General features: G+C 43.6%; 1 protein-coding gene across 6 annotated transcripts in view; it reads left to right on the plus strand.

Annotated features, from left to right (window-relative positions):
- Positions 1 to 25,904, plus strand: part of RHBDF1 (rhomboid 5 homolog 1) — a 236,309-nt gene that overhangs the window by 204,785 nt on the left and 5,620 nt on the right. For all 6 annotated transcript variants that reach the window (XM_053694520.1, XM_053694518.1, XM_053694522.1 and 3 more), the window contains 4 exons: positions 7,200 to 7,303; positions 9,840 to 9,903; positions 10,841 to 10,935; positions 15,897 to 15,972. In XM_053694520.1, coding sequence (XP_053550495.1) covers positions 7,200 to 7,303; positions 9,840 to 9,903; positions 10,841 to 10,935; positions 15,897 to 15,972 — 339 coding nt within the window. The remainder of the gene's footprint in view (positions 1 to 7,199; positions 7,304 to 9,839; positions 9,904 to 10,840; positions 10,936 to 15,896; positions 15,973 to 25,904) is intronic.

Here is a 25,904-nt window from a genome sequence, read left to right on the forward strand (position 1 = left end):
ATTATACCTCGGCATCCTTATGACTGATTGTGTGTAGAGGATCCTATTATACCTCGGCATCCTTATGACTGATTGTGTGTAGAGGATCCTATTATACCTCGGCATCCTTATGACTGATTGTGTGTAGAGGATCCTATTATACCTCGGCATCCTTATGACTGATTGTGTGTAGAGGATCCTATTATACCTCGGCATCCTTATGACTGATTGTGTGTAGAGGATCCGATTATACCTCGGCATCCTTATGACTGATTGTGTGTAGAGGATCCTATTATACCTCGGCATCCTTATGACTGATTGTGTGTAGAGGATCCTATTATACTCGGCATCCTTATGACTGATTGTGTGTAGAGGATCCTATTATACCTCGGCATCCTTATGACTGATTAAGTGTGTAGAGGATCCTATTATACCTCGGCATCCTTATGACTGATTGTGTGTAGAGGATCCTATTATACCTCGGCATCCTTATGACTGATTGTGTGTAGAGGATCCTATTATACCTCGGCAATCCTTATGACTGATTGTGTGTAGAGGATCCTATTATACCTCGGCATCCTTATGACTGATTGTGTGTAGAGGATCCTATTATACCTCTGCATCCTTATGACTGATTGTGTGTAGAGGATCCTATTATACCTCGGCATCCTTATGACTGATTGTGTGTAGAGGATCCTATTATACCTCGGCATCCTTATGACTGATTGTGTGTAGAGGATCCTATTATACCTCGGCATCCTTATGACTGATTGTGTGTAGAGGATCCTATTATACCTCGGCATCCTTATGACTGATTGTGTGTAGAGGATCCTATTATACCACGGCATCCTTATGACTGATTGTGTGTAGAGGATCCTATTATACCTCGGCATCCTTATGACTGATTGTGTGTAGAGGGTCCTATTATACCTCGGCATCCTTATGACTGATTGTGTGTAGAGGATCCGATTAAACCTCGGCATCCTTATGACTGATTGTGTGTAGAGGATCCGATTATACCTCGGCATCCTTATGACTGATTGTGTGTAGAGGATCCTATTATACCTCGGCATCCTTATGACTGATTGTGTGTAGAGGATCCTATTATACCTCGGCATCCTTATGACTGATTGTGTGTAGAGGATCCTATTATACCTCGGCATCCTTATGACTGATTGTGTGTAGAGGATCCTATTATACCTCGGCATCCTTATGACTGATTGTGTGTAGAGGATCCTATTATACCTCGGCATCCTTATGACTGATTGTGTGTAGAGGATCCTATTATACCTCGGCATCCTTATGACTGATTGTGTGTAGAGGATCCTATTATACCTCGGCATCCTTATGACTGATTGTGTGTAGAGGATCCTATTATACCTCGGCATCCTTATGACTGATTGTGTGTAGAGGATCCTATTATACCTCGGCATCCTTATGACTGATTGTGTGTAGAGGATCCTATTATACCTCGGCATCCTTATGACTGATTGTGTGTAGAGGATCCTATTATACCTCGGCATCCTTATGACTGATTGTGTGTAGAGGATCCTATTATACCTCGGCATCCTTATGACTGATTGTGTGTAGAGGATCCTATTAAACCTCGGCATCCTTATGACTGATTGTGTGTAGAGGATCCTATTATACCTCGGCATCCTTATGACTGATTGTGTGTAGAGGATCCTATTATACCTCGGCATCCTTATGACTGATTGTGTGTAGAGGATCCTATTATACCTCGGCATCCTTATGACTGATTGTGTGTAGAAGATCCTATTATACCTCGGCATCCTTATGACTGATTGTGTGTAGAGGATCCGATTATACCTCGGCATCCTTATGACTGATTGTGTGTAGAGGATCCTATTATACCTCGGCATCCTTATGACTGATTGTGTGTAGAGGGATCCTATTATACCTCGGCATCCTTATGACTGATTGTGTGTAGAGGATCCTATTATACCTCGGCATCCTTATGACTGATTGTGTGTAGAGGATCCTATTATACCTCGGCATCCTTATGACTGATTGTGTGTAGAGGATCCTATTATACCTCGGCATCCTTATGACTGATTGTGTGTAGAGGATCCTATTATACCTCGGCATCCTTATGACTGATTGTGTGTAGAGGATCCTATTATACCTCGGCATCCTTATGACTGATTGTGTGTAGAGGATCCTATTATACCTCGGCATCCTTATGACTGATTGTGTGTAGAGGATCCTATTATACCTCGGCATCCTTATGACTGATTGTGTGTAGAGGATCCGATTATACCTCGGCATCCTTATGACTGATTGTGTGTAGAGGATCCTATTATACCTCGGCATCCTTATGACTGATTGTGTGTAGAGGATCCTATTATACCTCGGCATCCTTATGACTGATTGTGTGTAGAGGATCCTATTATACCTCGGCATCCTTATGACTGATTGTGTGTAGAGGGTCCTATTATACCTCGGCATCCTTATGACTGATTGTGTGTAGAGGATCCGATTAAACCTCGGCATCCTTATGACTGATTGTGTGTAGAGGATCCGATTATACCTCGGCATCCTTATGACTGATTGTGTGTAGAGGATCCTATTATACCTCGGCATCCTTATGACTGATTGTGTGTAGAGGGTCCTATTATACCTCGGCATCCTTATGACTGATTGTGTGTAGAGGATCCTATTATACCTCGGCATCCTTATGACTGATTGTGTGTAGAGGGTCCTATTATACCTCGGCATCCTTATGACTGATTGTGTGTAGAGGATCCAATTATACCTCGGCATCCTTATGACTGATTGTGTGTAGAGGATCCTATTATACCTCGGCATCCTTATGACTGATTGTGTGTAGAGGATCCTATTATACCTCGGCATCCTTATGACTGATTGTGTGTAGAGGATCCTATTATACCTCGGCATCCTTATGACTGATTGTGTGTAGAGGGTCCTATTATACCTCGGCATCCTTATGACTGATTGTGTGTAGAGGATCCTATTATACCTCGGCATCCTTATGACTGATTGTGTGTAGAGGATCCTATTATACCTCGGCATCCTTATGACTGATTGTGTGTAGAGGATCCTATTATACCTCGGCATCCTTATGACTGATTGTGTGTAGAGGGTCCTATTATACCTCGGCATCCTTATGACTGATTGTGTGTAGAGGATCCTATTATACCTCGGCATCCTTATGACTGATTGTGTGTAGAGGGTCCTATTATACCTCGGCATCCTTATGACTGATTGTGTGTAGAGGATCCTATTATACCTCGGCATCCTTATGACTGATTGTGTGTAGAGGATCCTATTATACCTCGGCATCCTTATGACTGATTGTGTGTAGAGGATCCTATTATACCTCGGCATCCTTATGACTGATTGTGTGTAGAAGATCCTATTATACCTCGGCATCCTTATGACTGATTGTGTGTAGAGGATCCTATTATACCTCGGCATCCTTATGACTGATTGTGTGTAGAGGATCCTATTATACCTCTGCATCCTTATGACTGATTGTGTGTAGAGGATCCTATTATACCTCGGCATCCTTATGACTGATTGTGTGTAGAGGATCCTATTATACCTCGGCATCCTTATGACTGATTGTGTGTAGAGGATCCTATTATACCTCGGCATCCTTATGACTGATTGTGTGTAGAGGGTCCTATTATACCTCGGCATCCTTATGACTGATTGTGTGTAGAGGATCCGATTAAACCTCGGCATCCTTATGACTGATTGTGTGTAGAGGATCCGATTATACCTCGGCATCCTTATGACTGATTGTGTGTAGAGGATCCTATTATACCTCGGCATCCTTATGACTGATTGTGTGTAGAGGATCCTATTATACCTCGGCATCCTTATGACTGATTGTGTGTAGAGGATCCTATTATACCTCGGCATCCTTATGACTGATTGTGTGTAGAGGATCCTATTATACCTCGGCATCCTTATGACTGATTGTGTGTAGAGGATCCTATTATACCTCGGCATCCTTATGACTGATTGTGTGTAGAGGATCCGATTATACCTCGGCATCCTTATGACTGATTGTGTGTAGAAGATCCTATTATACCTCGGCATCCTTATGACTGATTGTGTGTAGAGGATCCTATTATACCTCGGCATCCTTATGACTGATTGTGTGTAGAGGATCCTATTATACCTCGGCATCCTTATGACTGATTGTGTGTAGAGGATCCTATTATACCTCGGCATCCTTATGACTGATTGTGTGTAGAGGATCCTATTATACCTCGGCATCCTTATGACTGATTGTGTGTAGAGGATCCTATTATACCTCGGCATCCTTATGACTGATTGTGTGTAGAGGATCCGATTAAACCTCGGCATCCTTATGACTGATTGTGTGTAGAGGATCCTATTATACCTCGGCATCCTTATGACTGATTGTGTGTAGAGGATCCTATTATACCTCGGCATCCTTATGACTGATTGTGTGTAGAGGATCCTATTATACCTCGGCATCCTTATGACTGATTGTGTGTAGAAGATCCTATTATACCTCGGCATCCTTATGACTGATTGTGTGTAGAGGATCCGATTATACCTCGGCATCCTTATGACTGATTGTGTGTAGAGGATCCTATTATACCTCGGCATCCTTATGACTGATTGTGTGTAGAGGGTCCTATTATACCTCGGCATCCTTATGACTGATTGTGTGTAGAGGATCCTATTATACCTCGGCATCCTTATGACTGATTGTGTGTAGAGGATCCTATTATACCTCGGCATCCTTATGACTGATTGTGTGTAGAGGATCCTATTATACCTCGGCATCCTTATGACTGATTGTGTGTAGAGGATCCTATTATACCTCGGCATCCTTATGACTGATTGTGTGTAGAGGATCCTATTATACCTCGGCATCCTTATGACTGATTGTGTGTAGAGGGTCCTATTATACCTCGGCATCCTTATGACTGATTGTGTGTAGAGGATCCGATTAAACCTCGGCATCCTTATGACTGATTGTGTGTAGAGGATCCGATTATACCTCGGCATCCTTATGACTGATTGTGTGTAGAGGATCCTATTATACCTCGGCATCCTTATGACTGATTGTGTGTAGAGGGTCCTATTATACCTCGGCATCCTTATGACTGATTGTGTGTAGAGGATCCTATTATACCTCGGCATCCTTATGACTGATTGTGTGTAGAGGGTCCTATTATACCTCGGCATCCTTATGACTGATTGTGTGTAGAGGATCCAATTATACCTCGGCATCCTTATGACTGATTGTGTGTAGAGGATCCTATTATACCTCGGCATCCTTATGACTGATTGTGTGTAGAGCGTCCTATTATACCTCGGCATCCTTATGACTGATTGTGTGTAGAGGATCCTATTATACCTCGGCATCCTTATGACTGATTGTGTGTAGAGGATCCTATTATACCTCTGCATCCTTATGACTGATTGTGTGTAGAGGATCCTATTATACCTCGGCATCCTTATGACTGATTGTGTGTAGAGGATCCTATTATACCTCGGCATCCTTATGACTGATTGTGTGTAGAGGATCCTATTATACCTCGGCATCCTTATGACTGATTGTGTGTAGAGGGTCCTATTATACCTTGGCATCCTTATGACTGATTGTGTGTAGAGGATCCGATTAAACCTCGGCATCCTTATGACTGATTGTGTGTAGAGGATCCGATTATACCTCGGCATCCTTATGACTGATTGTGTGTAGAGGATCCTATTATACCTCGGCATCCTTATGACTGATTGTGTGTAGAGGATCCTATTATACCTCGGCATCCTTATGACTGATTGTGTGTAGAGGATCCTATTATACCTCGGCATCCTTATGACTGATTGTGTGTAGAGGATCCTATTATACCTCGGCATCCTTATGACTGATTGTGTGTAGAGGATCCTATTATACCTCGGCATCCTTATGACTGATTGTGTGTAGAGGATCCGATTATACCTCGGCATCCTTATGACTGATTGTGTGTAGAGGATCCTATTATACCTCGGCATCCTTATGACTGATTGTGTGTAGAGGATCCTATTATACCTCGGCATCCTTATGACTGATTGTGTGTAGAGGATCCAATTATACCTCGGCATCCTTATGACTGATTGTGTGTAGAGGGTCCTATTATACCTCGGCATCCTTATGACTGATTGTGTGTAGAGGGTCCTATTATACCTCGGCATCCTTATGACTGATTGTGTGTAGAGGATCCAATTATACCTCGGCATCCTTATGACTGATTGTGTGTAGAGGATCCTATTATACCTCGGCATCCTTATGACTGATTGTGTGTAGAGGGTCCTATTATACCTTGGCATCCTTATGACTGATTGTGTGTAGAGGGTCCTATTATACCTCGGCATCCTTATGACTGATTGTGTGTAGAGGGTCCATATTATACCTCGGCATCCTTATGACTGATTGTGTTCAGGAGGTCACCCACCTCAGTGCCTATGACACTGAACATCATGGCTGACAATCTTGGTCTGAGTTAAGAAAAGGCATTAAGCCAGGCTCAGAGTTAACCCTTGGATGCCTTCTCTGACATCAGTGGGTATAATGGGCGTTTGGCCCCTGGTAGCAAGTTCACCTGTGACATCCCTGCACCAGCCATGGAGCCTTGACAGGATGCTCTGACAGACTTGTTGTTGGCACCCCTGAAGAGAACCCTGTGTATTATTAGTGTCCTGCACAGCAAAAATCCCATTGGTTTCTGTCAGTGGATAGTAATGTGCAGGCTGCCACTGTATCTGTACAGTTTTAACCATCCCCTCTCTATGTCCTACACCTTGTACCTAGTGTTTATAAAATTAATAATGGCTGAACCTTATTTCATTTAAATAAAATGCCCCTGGGACAGTCACTACATTTACCCGGAGTGGGAGGGGGCTGGGCCATATATAGCAGTGGTGGCAAACCCAAGGCACAAGTGCCCAAGGCGGGACTCTTAACAAAAGTGCTGGCATGCCACTTCTGGGCTACCAGTGAACTGCTTGCTTTTGTTGGCTATAAGTGTTCTTTTAGAAACAATGAATATTTAAAAAAAGGTACCACAAGCACTTGATATAATTTATTTAGAAGGTTATCCTTGATTTTGTTGCAAACTCTCAATAATCTTCACCACACCTGGCTCAGGGATGCAACATTAAGTGGTTGGTATCATTTTCTGCCAGTGAGTAATGTTGTCTTTCACTTTCAGTCCACTCTGGCCGTGTGGGTAAAGTGGCCGTATGACCCCAGTACCCCAATGTTAGCAAACAAGAGCGAGCGGCACTACGGATCTGTGTGTCACCAGGACCCGAGGTAAGTAAATGATTTAATGCTGGTGGATGACTTTACTGGAGCATTTTATTTATCTAATTTAACTAATGCAACAACAACTAAACTATATCTTAGATATCCCATCATACAGAATCTTTACTGGTAATCATTATGTGGCCAGCAATTTATAGCTCCTGAATATTTAATAGAAGTTTCTAACCTTCCCATCACTGATGCCACTAACAACACAAACTAATACAAACTCTTTCTGCTGTCAAAAATACACATCATGGACCTTAACATGTTTGTTAATGGATGTTGTTTATTTCATGATTATTTTTAATTTCAACTTTTTGCAAAAAATAATTTTGAAAAATGTGATAAGCAATTGTGTGCAACCTGAAGGACATCTAATGTTGTTCATTGTGTGTCTGTGCAGTGAGCTTTATGTTGGGCAAACATCACAGTTTACATCTGCGCTTCAAACTGTCTACACTTCAACTGTCCCTCTATTAATCATTTTTTTGTTTGTAAAGTACAAGAGAATAAATCTAATATGCAGAACACTGTGATACAGTTTGTCCCTTATATTCATAAATATTTATCTACTGATCACTGGAATAAAAATTCCTCCACCTTCAGTGACAGTAATATTATTAGATAATACAAGCTGGACACTATTATGAGTATAAAACACCTATAACCTATTGTCACAGGATGAGACAGATGGCTCTGTATGCTCTAAATAACACTATTATTATGTCACACCACAGTGGAGATACTAACAGCTTCAAGGTCTCTGCAAAGGTGACATATGTTTTACTAAACTGTTTATAATTACAAACAATCAGATCTAATAAGAGGTTTTCAGACATCATTTGAAGTACAAAGTTGTGCTAACAAAGACAAAGTATAACAAAGACTTTTCCTTGCATATTGTGTAGAGATCCTGAATCCTGATCTAGTGAACATGTAATAATTGAGCTGTGTATTGTAGAGTGTAACATAGACCTCTGCTTGCATACTGTGTAGAGATCCTGAATCCTGATCTAGGGAACATCTAATAATCGTGCTGTGTATTGTAGAGTGTAACATAGACCTCTGCTTGCATACTGTGTAGAGATCCTGAATCCTGGTCTAGTGAACATCTAATAATTATGCTGTATATTGTAAAGTGTAACATAGACCTCTGCATGCATACTGTGTAGAGATCCTGAATCCTGATCTAGTGAACGTCTAATAATCCTGCTGTGTATTGTAAAGTGTAACATAGACCTCTGCTTGCAAACTGTGTAGAGATCCTGAATCCAGATCTAGTGAATGTCTAATAATCCTGCTGTGTATTGTAGAGTGTAACACAGACATCTGCTTGCATACTGTGTAGAGATCCTGAATCCAGATCTACTGAACATCTAATAATTGTGCTGTGTATTGTAGAGTATAACATAGACCTCTGCTAGCATGCTGTGTAGAGATCCTGAATCCTGATCTAGTGAACATCTAATAATCCTGCTGTGTATTGTAGAATGTAACGTAGACCTCTGCTTGCATGCTGTGTAGAGATCCTAAATCCTGATCTACTGAACATCTAATAATTGTGCTGTGTATTGTAGAGTATAACATAGACCTCTGCTTGCATGCTGTGTAGAGAGCCTGAATCCTGATCTAGTGAACATCTAATAATCCTGCTGTCTATTGTAGAGTATAACGTAGACCTCTGCTTGCATACTGTGTAGAAATCCCGAATCCTGATCTAGTACACATCTAATAATCCTGCTGTGTATTGTAAAATGTAACGTAGACCTCTGCTTGCATGCTGTGTAGAGATCCTGAATCCTGATCTACTGAACATCTAATAATTATGCTGTGTATTGTAGAGTATAACATAGACCTCTGCTTGCATGCTGTGTAGAGAGTCAGAATCCTGATCTAGTGAACATCTAATAATCCTGCTGTCTATTGTAGAGTGTAACGTAGACCTCTGCTTGAATGCTGTGTAGAGATCCTCCTGAATCCTGATCTAGTGAACATCTAAGTATTCTGCTTTGTATTGTAGAGTGTAACATTGACCTCTGCTTGGATACTGTGTAGAGATCCTGAATCCTGGTCTACTGAACATCTAATAATTGTGTTGTGTATTGTAGAGTATAACATAGACCTCTGCTTGCATACTGTGCAGAGATCCTGAATCCTGATCTAGTGAACATCTAATAATTGTGCTGTGTATTGTAGAGTATAAGATAGACCTCTGCTTGCATACTGTGTAGAAATCCTGAATCCTGATCTAGTGAACATCTAATAATTGTGCTGTCTATTGTAGAGTATAACAGACATCTGCTTGCATACTGTGTAGAGATCATGAATCCTGATCTAGTGAACATCTAAGTATTCTTCTGTGTATTGTAGAGTGTAACTTAGACCTCTGCTTGCATACCGTGTAGAGATCATGAATCCTGATCTAGTGAACATCTAAGTATTCTTCTGTGTATTGTAGAGTATAGCATATACATCTGTACATATACTGAACATCTAATAATTGTGCTGTGGTGGGTATAACTGTGCCATTGTGCTGTTTCAGGTTCTGTGATGAACCAGCGTCTGTTCCTCCGCACGAGTGGCCTGATGATATCACAAAGTGGCCGGTAAGTATAAACCAGTAGCCCATACCTTAGTGTAGCCTTACTGATAACGTGTCACTAGCTGCAGGCCAGTAGGTCTCTCAACACAACCTCAGATTGATGTACCAAGTCAACAGCTCTCTTCCTGTATGAGTAGATATGTTAATTATTGATCTTACATGCTAATCTGTCTCTTTTCAACCATCTTTTCACTGTGTCTTCATATATCTGTCCCATCATTTGTCTGAATATGATTTTATATAGACAATTATTAGATAGATAGCTAGATAATAGATAGAGAGATGATACATAGATAGCTAGATAGATAGCTAGAGAGATGGATGATAGATAGACATGTAGATGATAGATAGAGAGATGATACATAGATAACTAGATAGATGGATAGATAGATCGATGATAGATAGATAGATAAATATGTAGATGATAGATAGATATATAGATGATAGATATATAGATGATAGATAGACAGAGACAGATAGATGATATATAGATAGATGATAGACAGACAGAGACAGACAATAGATAGATAGATAGATAGATAGATAGATAGATAGATAGAAAGAGATATAGATTATAGATAGACAGAGACAGATAGATGATAGATAGATAGATGATAGACAGACAGAGACAGACAATAGATAGATGATAGTCTGCACATCAGTGTGTCTGTATGTCTGTCTGTCAGACAGATCTCACTTTTTCTGCCAGTCTCTAGGCCTTCTATCTGTTGTGCTATCTGTTGTGTTTTCTGCCTAGCCCCAGTGGTCTAACAATACAGCAGTTATTCAATAGTTCAGTAGGGTTTCATTAAGCACAGAATCATTTTTATAGTGAACCTCCCTGTGTGACAATCTAACTAGTGTCAGATGCAAGGGTGGATTTTCACTATTATGTATATTGAATTTGAGCTGCTGACAGAGAAGATGTTTTTACTGTGTAGGTTTGCACCAAGAATACGGACGGAAAATATCCCAACCACCTTCACATGGATTGTGTTATAACTGGCCGGCCCTGCTGTATTGGAACAAAAGGAAGGTAAGAAAACAAACAGCTGGGTATAACAGAGGAGATTAGCACAGCATATGTCACTGCCATTTCATTGTGCACAAACCCTCTTATTGTGCATAGACATCATATACATCACATGGAACATACAAGATACCAGAGAGGTCATCATATACATCACATGGAACATACAAGATACCAGAGAGGTCATCGTATATTACAAAGTGTGTTACAGTCAGAAAACAAACTCCTGCGCATCACTGGGATTCAGCCTCATCCGGTTTCATGCTATGTAGGATTATGGCCATCTGGTAATGAGTGACCTCTGCTGTAATTAGGTCATTCAGCTGCTTACAACTGTACATTACATTCGGACTCTGCCCCTCACTCTGATAAAATGACTAAATGATTTGTGACGAACAACTTGCACTGAGCTGCTCACCAAACTCTCTAGTGATCATCCCCTGGTGTTGTTTTAAAGAGACATGGAAGTCAAGTTAAAGTCAAAATGAAACGTGCATGATTCAGAGAGAGCTGTCATTTTAAGACACTTTTAAATTAATTTCTATTTCTAAATGGGCTTTGTCCTCTTGGTATCCCTTGTTGAAAAAAAATATGCACACATCCTACACTAGTGGGAGCTGCTGCTGATTGATGCCTGCACACATTTTGTCTCTTGTGATTGGCTAACTGGATGTTTTCATCTTACTGCCAGTAGTGCAATGCTGTTCCTTCAGCAAAGGATTAGAAGAGAATGAAGCAAATTTGTTAATAGAAGTAAACTGGAAAGTTGTTTAAAATTGAATGTTCTATCCAAATCTTGAAAGAAAATGTTGGGGTTTCCCGTCCCTTTAAATTTTCATGATTCAGATAAAACAATAATTAAGAAAAAAAAAGACTTTCTATTTTCTTCTGTTATCAAATTGACATCTCTCGTTTGGTCTCCTTTGTTGAAAGTTAGCTCCTATGAGAACATACTAAGGTATGCTTTGTGCACTATATATAAAATATTGTTCCAGACATTGTTGCAAACACTGCTGCCATAGACTGCTTAAGTCACGTGCACCCTCCTGATTCCTCAACAGATTTATTTCACTGTGACAAATCCCAGAGAAAGGAGCCGCGTGTATCACTTCATCAAATCCAAACTGTCCTACTGACCAGTGAGCTGTATGTGCTTATGTCTGTTGCCTAAATAAGTAGTTTTGTGCAGGACAATAAAATGCCGTCATGTCTCCTGTTTAATAAATAAAACTTTACACTATAGACAACACTAAACAGTACCACCCATAAGGAGCTCTGTGCAGGACAATAAAATGCCGCCATGTCTCCTGTTTCCTATATAAAACTTTACACTATAGACAACACTAAAGAGTACCACCCATAAGTAGTTATGGGCAGGACAATAAAATGCTGTCATGTCTCCTGTTTCCTATATAAAACTTTACACTATAGACAACACTAAACAGTACCACCCCATAAGTAGTTATGGGCAGGACAATAAAATGCTGTCATGTCTCCTGTTTAATAAAACTTTACACTATAGACAACACTAAACAGTACCCCCCCATAAGTAGTTATGTGCAGGACAATAAAATGCCGTCATGTCTCCTGTTTAATAAATAAAACTTTACACTATAGACAACACTAAACAGTACCCCCCCCCCCCCATAAGTAGTTCTGTGCAGGACAGTAAAATGCCGTCATGTCTCCTGTTTCCTATATAAAACTTTACACTATAGACAGCACTAAACAGTACCCCCCCCCATAAGTAGTTCTGTGCAGGACAGTAAAATGCCGTCATGTCTCCTGTTTCCTATATAAAACTTTACACTATAGACAACACTAAACAGTACTACCCCATAAGTAGTTCTGTGCAGGACAGTAAAATGCCGTCATGTCTCCTGTTTCCTATATAAAACTTTACACTATAGACAACACTAAACAGTACCACCCCATAAGTAGTTCTGTGCAGGACAATAAAATGTCGTCATGTCTCCTGTGAATAAAACTACACTATAGACAACACTAAACAGTACCCCCCCATAAGTAGTTCTGTGCAGGACAATAAAATGTCGTCATGTCTCCTGTGAATAAAACTACACTATAGACAACACTAAACAGTACCCCCCCCATAAGTAGTTCTGTGCAAGACAATAAAATGCCGTCATGTCTCCTGTTTAATAAAACTTTACACTATAGACAACACTAAACAGTACCCCCCCCCCATAAGTAGTTATGTGCAGGACAATAAAATGCCGTCATGTCTCCTGTTTAATAAAACTTTACACTATAGACAACACTAAACAGTACTACCCCATAAGTAGTTCTGTGCAGGACAATAAAATGCCGTCATGTCTCCTGTTTAATAAAACTTTACACTATAGACAACACTAAACAGTACCACCCCATAAGTAGTTATGGGCAGGACAATAAAATGCTGTCATGTCTCCTGTTTCCTATATAAAACTTTACACTATAGACAACACTAAACAGTACCACCCCATAAGTAGTTATGGGCAGGACAATAAAATGTCGTCATGTCTCCTGTTTAATAAAACTTTACACTATAGACAACACTAAACAGTACCACCCCATAAGTAGTTCTGTGCAGGACACTAAAATGCCGTCATGTCTCCTGTTTAATAAAACTTTACACTATAGACAACACTAAACAGTACTACCCCATAAGTAGTTCTGTGCAGGACAATAAAATGCTGTCATGTCTCCTGTTTCCTATATAAAACTTTACACTATAGACAACACTAAACAGTACCACCCCATAAGTAGTTATGGGCAGGACAATAAAATGCCGTCATGTCTCCTGTTTAATAAAACTTTACACTATAGACAACACTAAACAGTACCCCCCCCCCCCATAAGTAGTTCTGTGCAGGACAGTAAAATGCCGTCATGTCTCCTGTTTAATAAAACTTTACACTATAGACAACACTAAACAGTACTACCCCATAAGTAGTTATGTGCAGGACAATAAAATGCTGTCATGTCTCCTGTTTCCTATATAAAACTTTACACTATAGACAACACTAAACAGTACCACCCCATAAGTAGTTATGGGCAGGACAATAAAATGTCGTCATGTCTCCTGTTTAATAAAACTTTACACTATAGACAACACTAAACAGTACCACCCCATAAGTAGTTATGGGCAGGACAATAAAATGCCGTCATGTCTCCTGTTTAATAAAACTTTACACTATAGACAACACTAAACAGTACCCCCCCCCCCATAAGTAGTTATGGGCAGGACAATAAAATGCCGTCATGTCTCCTGTTTAATAAAACTTTACACTATAGACAACACTAAACAGTACCACCCCATAAGTAGTTATGGGCAGGACAATAAAATGCTGTCATGTCTCCTGTTTAATAAAACTTTACACTATAGACAACACTAAACAGTACCCCCCCCATAAGTAGTTCTGTGCAGGACAATAAAATGCCGTCATGTCTCCTGTTTAATAAAACTTTACACTATAGACAACACTAAACAGTACCACCCCATAAGTAGTTATGGGCAGGACAATAAAATGCTGTCATGTCTCCTGTTTAATAAAACTTTACACTATAGACAACACTAAACAGTACCCCCCCCCATAAGTAGTTCTGTGCAGGACAATAAAATGCTGTCATGTCTCCTGTTTCCTATATAAAACTTTACACTATAGACAACACTAAACAGTACCCCCCCCCATAAGTAGTTCTGTGCAGGACAGTAAAATGCCGTCATGTCTCCTGTTTAATAAAACTTTACACTATAGACAACACTAAACAGTACCCCCCCCCATAAGTAGTTCTGTGCAGGACAATAAAATGCCGTCATGTCTCCTGTTTAATAAAACTTTACACTATAGACAACACTAAACAGTACCCCCCCCCCCCCCATAAGTAGTTATGGGCAGGACAATAAAATGCCGTCATGTCTCCTGTTTAATAAAACTTTACACTATAGACAACACTAAACAGTACCCCCCCCATAAGTAGTTCTGTGCAGGACAGTAAAATGCCGTCATGTCTCCTGTTTAATAAAACTTTACACTATAGACAACACTAAACAGTACCCCCCCCCATAAGTAGTTCTGTGCAGGACAATAAAATGCCATCATGTCTCCTGTTTAATAAAACTTTACACTATAGACAACACTAAACAGTACCCCCCCCCCCCCCCATAAGTAGTTATGTGCAGGACAATAAAATGCCGTCATGTCTCCTGTTTAATAAAACTTTACACTATAGACAACACTAAACAGTACCCCCCCCCCCCATAAGTAGTTATGGGCAGGACAATAAAATGCCGTCATGTCTCCTGTTTAATAAAACTTTACACTATAGACAACACTAAACAGTACCCCCCCCCCATAAGTAGTTCTGTGCAGGACAATAAAATGCCATCATGTCTCCTGTTTAATAAAACTTTACACTATAGACAACACTAAACAGTACCCCCCCCCCCCCATAAGTAGTTATGTGCAGGACAATAAAATGCCGTCATGTCTCCTGTTTAATAAAACTTTACACTATAGACAACACTAAACAGTACCCCCCCCCCCCCCATAAGTAGTTATGTGCAGGACAATAAAATGCCGTCATGTCTCCTGTTTCCTTTGAACTGAAAGAATAAAAAATCAGAGTAGATTTGTGCTGACATTACAGTTCTTTTCATGTTACTGAACCAAATAAATCTGCGTCCCAGCCGTGTCACCCTCAGTGGCCTCCTGCTCTGCAATTCTCTCATTGCTCATGGATCAGCTGGTAGGGACAATAGCAGATATTTCCTGGGTGTATTTAGTTTGTTTTGTAGTGAGGAATAGTTCAGTGACCGAGCACAGAGGTCTAACCACAAATACCTCACTAACTCAATGCTCTGTTCCCACAAATTCCAACTCTGTTTTTGTTGATGAAGATAACACAAAGCAACCATGACTGGTTCTTGATGTTCCTCTTGTAACCCTGTTGTTTTCCTTGTGCAGGTGTGAGATAACGTCGCGGGAATACTGTGATTTTATGCAGGGCTATTTCCACGAAGAGGCAACACTATGTTCGCAGGTATCACGTCCTTACTAGAGTGTTTTTCATTAAAAGATTCAGTAAATCTCACAGAGGTGTCACTTTTATTTGTCATTTTATTCATCGGTTGGTATTATTTGCGCATTATCCCAATGCCTTGTTTTGCCCAGTCCCTGCTGATGTTTCTTCATTTATTATGTTACAATTTTCACATTTAGTTGTTTTTTTAGCCCATTCTCTGCTATTAATTTGTCCCATAAACCAAAGATACAAATCTTGTTCTTGTTTCATTCATCTCACTCTTTCTTTATTTCATTTATTGATAGTGTTTGTTCCAAATGTAAAATAGCTAAAGAAACCCCTGGTAAAAATGCACAGAGGTGTAGGGTAATCAGTGAGTGAGTATCCTTCTGCCCCCTTGCTACACACACATATATATATTGTATATAAAGCCTGTCGGATTAGTCATTTAGTTCATCCCTGTAACCATCAGTTTTTGTTCTTACTACCAACATGGATGCCCTTTAGTGTTAGCCAATCAGAGGTATTCCTGATGACATTTTAGGCAGTACGTGTATATAGTTATGTATGTGAGTGTCAGGGGTCCACCTGTGCTCCTGCTCCTATATACGGCTGTGCCCCTGTCCCTGTATACTGCTGTGTCCCTGCCCCTGTATACTGCTGTGTCTCTGCCCCTGTATACTGCTGTGTCCCTGCTCCTATATACTGCTGTACCTCTGCTCCTGTATACTGCTGTGCCCCTGCTCCTGTATACTGCTGTGCCCCTGCCCCTGTATACTGCTGTACCCCTGCTCCTGTATACTGCTGTACCTCTGCTCCTGTATACTGCTGTGTCCCTGCTCCTGTATACTGCTGTGCCCCTGCTCCTGTATACTGCTGTGCCCCTGCCCCTGTGTACTGCTGTGCCCCTGTAAACTGCTGTGTCCCTGCTCCTGTATACTGCTGTGTCCCTGCTCCTGTATACTGCTGTACCTCTGCTCCTGTATACTGCTGTGTCCCTGCTCCTATATACTGCTGTACCTCTGCTCCTGTATACTGCTGTGCCCCTGCTCCTGTATACTGCTGTGCCCCTGCCCCTGTATACTGCTGTACCTCTGCTCCTGTATACTGCTATGTCCCTGCTCCTATATACTGCTGTGCTCCTGCTCCTGTATACAGCTGTGCCCCTGCTTCTGTATACTGCTGTACCCCTGCTCCTATATACTGCTGTGCCCCTGCTCCTGTGTACTGCTGTGCCCCTGCTCCTGTATACTGCTGTCCCCCTGCTCCTGTATACTGCTGTCCCCCTGCTCCTGTATACTGCTGTCCCCCTGCTCCTGTATACTGCTGTCCCCCTGCTCCTGTATACTGCTGTACCCCTGCTCCTGTACACTGCTGTGCCCCTGCTCCTGTATACTGCTGTACCCTTGCTCGTGTATACTGCTGTACCCCTGCTCCTGTATATTGCTGTGCCCCTGCTCCTGTATACTGCTGTACCCCTCCCCCTGTATACTGCTGTGCCCCTGCTCCTATATACTGCTGTGCCCCTGTCCCTGTATACTGCTGTACCCCTGCTACTGTATACTTCTGTACCCCTGCTCCTGTATACTGCTGTGCCCCTGCTCCTGTATACTGCTATACCCCTCCCCCTGTATACTGCTGTGCCCCTGCTCCTATATACTTCTGTGCCCCTGTCCCTGTATACTGCTGTACCCCTGCTCCTGTATACTGCTGTGCCCCTGTCCCTGTATACTGCTGTACCCCTGCTCCTGTATACTTCTGTACCCCTGTTCCTGTATACTGCCGTACCCCTGCTCCTGTATACTGCTGTACCCCTGTTCCTGTATACTGCTGTACCCCTGCTCCTGCATACTGCTGTACCCCTGCTCCTGTATACTGCTGTACCCCTGCTCCTGTATACTGCTGTACCCCTGCTCCTGTATACTGCTGTACCCCTGTTCCTGTATACTGCTGTACCCCTGTCCCTGCATGCAGCTGTGCCCCTGTCCCTGTATACTGCTGTAACCCTGTTCCTGTATACTGCTGTACCCCTGCCCCTGTATACTGCTGTACCCCTGCTCCTGTATACTGCTGTACCCCTGCCCCTGTATACTGCTGTTCCCCTGCACCCTGTATACTTCTGTGCCCCTGCTCCTGTATACTGCTGTACCCCTGCTCCTGTATACTGCTGTGCCCCTGATCCTGTATACTGCTGTACCCCTGCTCCTGTATACTGCTGTACCCCTGCCCCTGTATACTGCTGTTCCCCTGCACCCTGTATACTGCTGTGCCCCTGCTCCTGTATACTGCTGTACCCCTGCTCCTGTATACTGCTGTGCCCCTGATCCTGTATACTGCTGTACCCCTGCTCCTGTATACTGCTGTACCCTTGCTCCTGTATACTGCGGTGCCCCTGCTCCTGTATACTGCTGTACCCCTGCTCCTGTATACTGTTGTACCCCTGTATACTGCTGTGCCCCTGCTCCTGTATACTGCTATGCCCCTGCTCCTGTATACTGCTGTACCCCTGTATACTGCTGTGCTACTGCTCCTGTATAATGCTGTGCCCCTGCTCCTGTATAATGCTGTGCCCCTGCTCCTGTATACTGCTGTATCCCTGCTCCTGTATACTGCTGTACCCCTGCTCCTGTATACTGCTGTGCCCCTGCTCCTGTATACTGCTGTACCCCTGCTCCTGTATACTACTGTACCCCTGCTCCTGTATACTGCTGTGTCCCTGCTCCTGTATACTGCTGTGCCCCTGCCCCTGTATACTGCTGTGCCCCTGCCCCTGTATACTGCTGTGTCCCTGCTCCTGTATACTGCTGTGCCCCTGCCCCTGTATACTGCTGTACCGCTGCCCCTGTATACTGCTGTACCCCTGCTCCTGTATACTGCTGTACCCCTGACCCTGTATACTGCTGTACCCCTGCTCCTGTATACTGCTGTACGCCTGCTCCTGTATACTGCTGTACCCCTGCTACTGTATACTGCTGTACCCCTGGCCCTGTATACTGCTGTGTCCCTGCTCCTATATACTGCTGTGCCCCTGCTCCTGTATACGGCTGTGCCCCTGCTCCTGTATACTGCTGTACCCCTGCTCCTATATACGGCTGTGCCCCTGCTCCTGTATACGGCTGTGCCCCTGCTCCTGTGTACTGCTGGGCCCCTGCGTCTCTGTATACTGCTGGGCCCCTTTGTCTCTGTATACTGCTGGGCCCCTGCATCTCTGTATACTGCTGGGCCCCTGCTCCTGTATACTGCCGTGCCCCTGCTCCTGTATACTGCCGTGCCCCTGCTCCTGTATACTGCTGGGCCCCTGCTCCTGTATACTGCTGTGCCCCTGCTCCTGTATACGGCTGTGCCCCTGCTCCTGTATACTGCTGTACCCCTGGCCCTGTATACTGCTGCGCCCCTGCTCCTGTATACTGCTGTACCCCTGCTCCTGTATACGGCTGTGCCCCTGCTCCTGTATACTGCTGTACCCCTGGCCCTGTATACTGCTGCGCCCCTGCTCCTGTATACTGCTGTACCCCTGCTCCTATATACGGCTGTGCCCCTGCTCCTGTATACGGCTGTGCCCCTGCTCCTGTGTACTGCTGGGCCCCTGCGTCTCTGTATACTGCTGGGCCCCTGCATCTCTGTATACTGCTGGGCCCCTGCATCTCTGTATACTGCTGGGCCCCTGCTCCTGTATACTGCTGTGCCCCTGATCCTGTATACTGCTGGGCCCCTGCTCCTGTATACTGCTGTGCCCCTGCTCCTGTATACTGCTGTGCCCCTGTATACTGCTGTGCCCCTGCTCCTGTATACTGCTGTGCCCCTGCTCCTGTATACTGCTGTGCCCCTGTATACTGCTGTGTCACTGCTCCTGTATACTGCTGTGCCCCTGCCCCTGTATACTGCTGTGTCCCTGCTCCTGTATACTGCTGTGCTCCTGCTCCTGTATACTGCTGTGCCCCTGCTCCTGTATACTGCTGTGTTCCTGCTCCTGTATACTGCTGTGCCCCTGCTCCTGTATACTGCTGTGTCCCTGCTCCTATATACTGCTGTGCCCCTGCTCCTGTATACTGCTGTGCCCCTGCTCCTGTATACTGCTGTGCCCCTGTATACTGCTGTGTCACTGCTCCTGTATACTGCTGTGCCCCTGCCCCTGTATACTGCTGTGTCCCTGCTCCTGTATACTGCTGTGCTCCTGCTCCTGTATACTGCTGTGCCCCTGCTCCTGTATACTGCTGTGCTCCTGCTCCTGTATACTGCTGTGCCCCTGCTCCTGTATACTGCTGTGTTCCTGCTCCTGTATACTGCTGTGCCCCTGCTCCTGTATACTGCTGTGTCCCTGCTCCTATATACTGCTGTGCCCCTGCTCCTGTATACTGCTGTGCCCCTGCTCCTGTATACTGCTGTGCCCCTGTATACTGCTGTGTCACTGCTCCTGTATACTGCTGTGCCCCTGCCCCTGTATACTGCTGTGTCCCTGCTCCTGTATACTGCTGTGCTCCTGCTCCTGTATACTGCTGTGCCCCTGCTCCTGTATACTGCTGTGTCCCTGCTCCTATATACTGCTGTGCCCCTGCTCCTGTATACGGCTGTGCCCCTGCTCCTGTATACTGCTGTACCCCTGCTCCTATATACGGCTGTGCCCCTGCTCCTGTATACGGCTGTGCCCCTGCTCCTGTGTACTGCTGGGCCCCTGCGTCTCTGTATACTGCTGGGCCCCTTTGTCTCTGTATACTGCTGGGCCCCTGCATCTCTGTATACTGCTGGGCCCCTGCTCCTGTATACTGCCGTGCCCCTGCTCCTGTATACTGCTGTGCCCCTGATCCTGTATACTGCTGGGCCCCTGCTCCTGTATACTGCTGTGCCCCTGCTCCTGTATACGGCTGTGCCCCTGCTCCTGTATACTGCTGTACCCCTGGCCCTGTATACTGCTGCGCCCCTGCTCCTGTATACTGCTGTACCCCTGCTCCTGTATACGGCTGTGCCCCTGCTCCTGTATACTGCTGTACCCCTGGCCCTGTATACTGCTGCGCCCCTGCTCCTGTATACTGCTGTACCCCTGCTCCTATATACGGCTGTGCCCCTGCTCCTGTATACGGCTGTGCCCCTGCTCCTGTGTACTGCTGGGCCCCTGCGTCTCTGTATACTGCTGGGCCCCTGCATCTCTGTATACTGCTGGGCCCCTGCATCTCTGTATACTGCTGGGCCCCTGCTCCTGTATACTGCTGTGCCCCTGATCCTGTATACTGCTGGGCCCCTGCTCCTGTATACTGCTGTGCCCCTGCTCCTGTATACTGCTGTGCCCCTGTATACTGCTGTGCCCCTGCTCCTGTATACTGCTGTGCCCCTGCTCCTGTATACTGCTGTGCCCCTGTATACTGCTGTGTCACTGCTCCTGTATACTGCTGTGCCCCTGCCCCTGTATACTGCTGTGTCCCTGCTCCTGTATACTGCTGTGCTCCTGCTCCTGTATACTGCTGTGCCCCTGCTCCTGTATACTGCTGTGTTCCTGCTCCTGTATACTGCTGTGCCCCTGCTCCTGTATACTGCTGTGCCCCTGCTCCTGTATACTGCTGTGTCACTGCTCCTGTATACTGCTTTTCCCCTGCTCCTGTATACTGCTGTGCCCCTGCCCCTGTATACTGCTGTGCCCCTGTATACTGCTGTGCCCCTGCTCCTGTATACTGCTGTGCCCCTGCTCCTGTATACTGCTGTACCCCTGCCCCTGTATACTGCTGTACCCCAACGTCTGTATACTGTTGTGCCCCTGCTCCTGTATACTGATGTGCCCCTGCTCCTGTATACTGCTGTGCCCCTGCTCCTGTATACTGCTGTACCCCTGCATCTGTATACTGCTGTACCCCCTGCATCTGTATACTGCTGTGCTAATATTAGATTGTCATTTTGTCTCATAAGCCCATTTCAGTTTATTGTAATCCCAGTGGACTGGCATACAAAATGCTAAAGAGTAGATGAGCTATTTAATAACACTGAAAAGCCTAGGGCAAGATTACAAGATGCGCATTATGACTTTTTTCCGCACTCAATTTGGTCTTTTTGCAATCAATTTCCATTGCGCCGCTATTACAAGTCTTGAAAAATCGCGATTGTGTGCGCACATTTGCCTTTTACGCAACAATCCTTTCCGCGCTGAAAGAGATGTAGTTAACAATTTTCCGCAACATAAAAGTTTCACGAAAATCCATTACAAAGTACACTTACACTCATATTAACACGGTCTATTAAAATTATTTTTAAAAAAAATATTGCACACAAAAGTTATAGAGGCTCAAAGATAGGAGATCTCAGGTGTTAGAAAATGAAAGCAGACGCAGGGATTTTACATTGACAAACATACACATACATACAGAAACATGCATCTATATAATGAAACCATTTCTCATTACCATCTTATACACATAATTGAACAATATCTCAGAGGGATTTTAAAAGAGATAATCGCATATAAATCTCGGGATATCTAGACATATATATATATTCATATACATATCTTTCTGTAAATAGATATATCTGTCCATAAATCATCACATATATAGAGAAATATTTATTTAGAAATAAATAGAACATATTCACATTTTCATGTACACTTTTCGAGGAGAATACATCATGGGCTTTGCACAACCGATTAGGGTTTTAGTGTATTTTGTTTTTTTCTATTTGTCTTCTCCATTGAATACTATGGGGGAATACGTGAACGCGCACACAATCTGGCTGTTTGGATTATGCGGCTTAACGCGCGCAAAAAGTTTTTTAACAATTTGTTATACCTGCGCAACCCCAAATGCGAAAAAGCCATAATGTGCGTAGTATTTTCGCTACTGATTTGCCACACGACTTGTAATCTTGCCCTTAGGGAGGTATTGTAGTTATTTTATATATCTTGCTAGGTGGTGACCGTGTGGTGACCGTATCACAAGAGATAAAAGATAAGTAGTTTTTTTATTATCAGAACTTTCATTTCTGTTTATTCTTTCTGAATATGAACGGATTAAAGAACTGGAACTTGCTAACAAAATCAGATGGTTACTATAATACGCTGGGAATAGAACTGTAACATATATATATTATACATTTGTGCAAACTCACTATAAATACCATCATCTGTGTACAGCAACCAAGGTCACTGTGATTTGCACATAAATATATCAGTTACTGAAAGATACAAAATCCCCTGAAAATCCCCAGAAAATCTAATACAAATGACAATGTGCCTCTGTGTCCCTGTTGGCTGCTACATAATATTTCATTACTGTGATAGGTTCCTCACTTACTCATTCAGTTACTAATGTTATATTATGAGGCTGCAACATCATGTGATCTCATTAACCTCTTGACTGCCAGAGAGGTTTGCTTGTTGATGCATTGCGACACTCTAGTAGCCAAGGGGTTAAACTCTACAAACCTGTGACTTTGTGGGACTCACATCATGCGCTTTGTGTTGTGCGACATTTGATTTTTGATTTTTTTTACTTCTTTTTATTAACAAATGCTACATAATATCTATGGATACAAGAAAAGGTATGTGTAAACATTGTCTGCACGCTTGTATCTGATAAATTACGTACGCTAATCAGGCAAGATGTACAGAGGAAAACCCTCTTTAGTGAAAATGTTAGCTATGTATTAAAGGCTCTGTTTTAGAGGGACATACTAATGCTACCAGTTTGTGAACAAAAGAAACAACACATAAATAGTTAAAGGGATACTGAACCCAAATTTTTTCTTTTGTAAGAAAGAGCATGCAATTTTAAGCAACTTTCTAATTTACTCCTATTATCAATTTTTCTTTGTTCTTTTGCTATCATTATTTGAAGAAGAAGGCATCTAAGCTTTTTTTGGTTTCAGTACTCTGGACAGCACTTTTTTATTGGTGGATGAATTTATCCACCAATCAGCAAGGACAACGCCCTTCCTTGTGTGAAACAGTAACCACAGCATGGTTCAGAGCCACGCCCTTCCTTGTGTGAAACTGTAACCATAGCACGGTTCAGAGCCACGCCCTTCCTTGTGTGAAACAGTATCCACAGTGCGGTTCAGAGCCCCGCTCTTCCTTATGTGAAACAGTAACCACAGCACGGTTCAGAGCCACGCCCTTCCTTGTGTGAAACAGTAACCACAGTGCGGTTCAGAGCCACGCCCTTCCTTGTGTGAAACAGTAGCCACAGTGCGGTTCAGAGCCACGCCCTTCCTTGTGTGAAACAGTAACCACAGCATGGTTCAGAGCCACACCCTTCCTTGTGTGAAACAGTAACCACAGCACGGTTCAGAGCCACGCCCTTCCTTGTGTGAAACAGTAACCACAGTACGGTTCAGAGCCACGCCCTTCCTTGTGTGAAACAGTAACCACAGCACGGTTCAGAGCCACGCCCTTCCTAGTGTGAAACAGTAGCCACAGTGCGGTTTAGAGCCACGCCCTTTCTTGTGTGAAACAGTAACCACAGTGCGGTTCAGAGCCATGCCCTTTCTTGTGTGAAACAGTAACCACAGCACGGTTCAGAGCCACGCCCTTCCTTGTGTGAAACAGTAACCACAGTGTGGTTTAGAGCCACGCCCTTCCTTGTGTGAAACAGTAACCACAGCACTGTTCAGAGCCATGCCATTCCTTGTGTGAAACAGTAACCACAGCACGGTTCAGAGCCACGCCCTTCCTTGTGTGAAACAGTAACCACAGTGCGGTTCAGAGCCACACCCTTCCTTGTGTGAAACAGTAACCACAGTGCGGTTCAGAGCCAAGCGCTTCCTTGTGTGAAACAGTAACCACAGTGCGGTTCAGAGCTACGCCCTTCCTTGTGTGAAACATCAACCACAACACGATTCAGAGCCAAGCACTTCCTTGTGTGAAACAGTAACCACAGTGCGTTTCAGAGCCAAGCGCTTCCTTATGTGAAACACTAGCCACAGCAAGGTTCAGAGATACACCCTTTCCTCATGTGAAACAGTAACCACAACTTGGTTCGGAAACATGCCCCACAGCAAGGTTCAGAGACACGCCCTTCCCTCATGTGAAACAGTAGCCACAGCAAGGTTCAGAGACACGCCCTTCCCTCATGTGAAACAGTAGCCACAGCAAGGTTCAGAGACACGCCCCTTCCTCATGTGAAACAGTAGCCACAGCAAGGTTCAGAGACACGCCCTTCCCTAATGTGAAACAGTAGCCACAGCAAGGTTCAGAGACACGCCCCTTCCTCATGTGAAACAGTAGCCACAGCAAGGTTCAGAGACACGCCCCTTCCTTATGTGAAACACTAACCACAGCAAGGTTCAGAGACACGCCCGTTCCTCATGTCAAATAGTAACCACAGCACAGTTTAGAGCCACATTCAATCCACATGTGAAACAGTAACCACAACAAAATCAGAGCCATGCCCCTTTCTTATGTGAAACAGTAATAACAACCCATTTTAGAGCCACACCCCTACCCCTCCTTAGATGAATCACAAGAGATAAAAGATAAGTAGTTTTTTTATTATCAGAACTTTCATTTCTGTTTATTCTTTCTGAATATGAACGGATTAAAGAACTGGAACTTGCTAACAAAATCAGATGGTTACTATAATCAGCTGGGAATAGAACTGTAACATATATATATTATACATTTGTGCAAACTCACTATAAATACCATCATCTGTGTACAGCAACCAAGGTCACTGTGATTTGCACATAAATATATCAGTTACTGAAAGATACAAAATCCCCTGAAAATCCCCAGAAAATCTAATACAAATGACAATGTGCCTCTGTGTCCCTGTTGGCTGCTACATAATATTTCATTACTGTGATAGGTTCCTCACTTACTCATTCAGTTACTAATGTTATATTATGAGGCTGCAACATCATGTGATCTCATTAACCTCTTGACTGCCAGAGAGGTTTGCTTGTTGATGCATTGCGACACTCTAGTAGCCAAGGGGTTAAACTCTACAAACCTGTGACTTTGTGGGTCTCACATA

This window comes from Bombina bombina, chromosome 11, assembly GCF_027579735.1.
Source record: "Bombina bombina isolate aBomBom1 chromosome 11, aBomBom1.pri, whole genome shotgun sequence".
Taxonomy (NCBI): domain Eukaryota; kingdom Metazoa; phylum Chordata; class Amphibia; order Anura; family Bombinatoridae; genus Bombina; species Bombina bombina.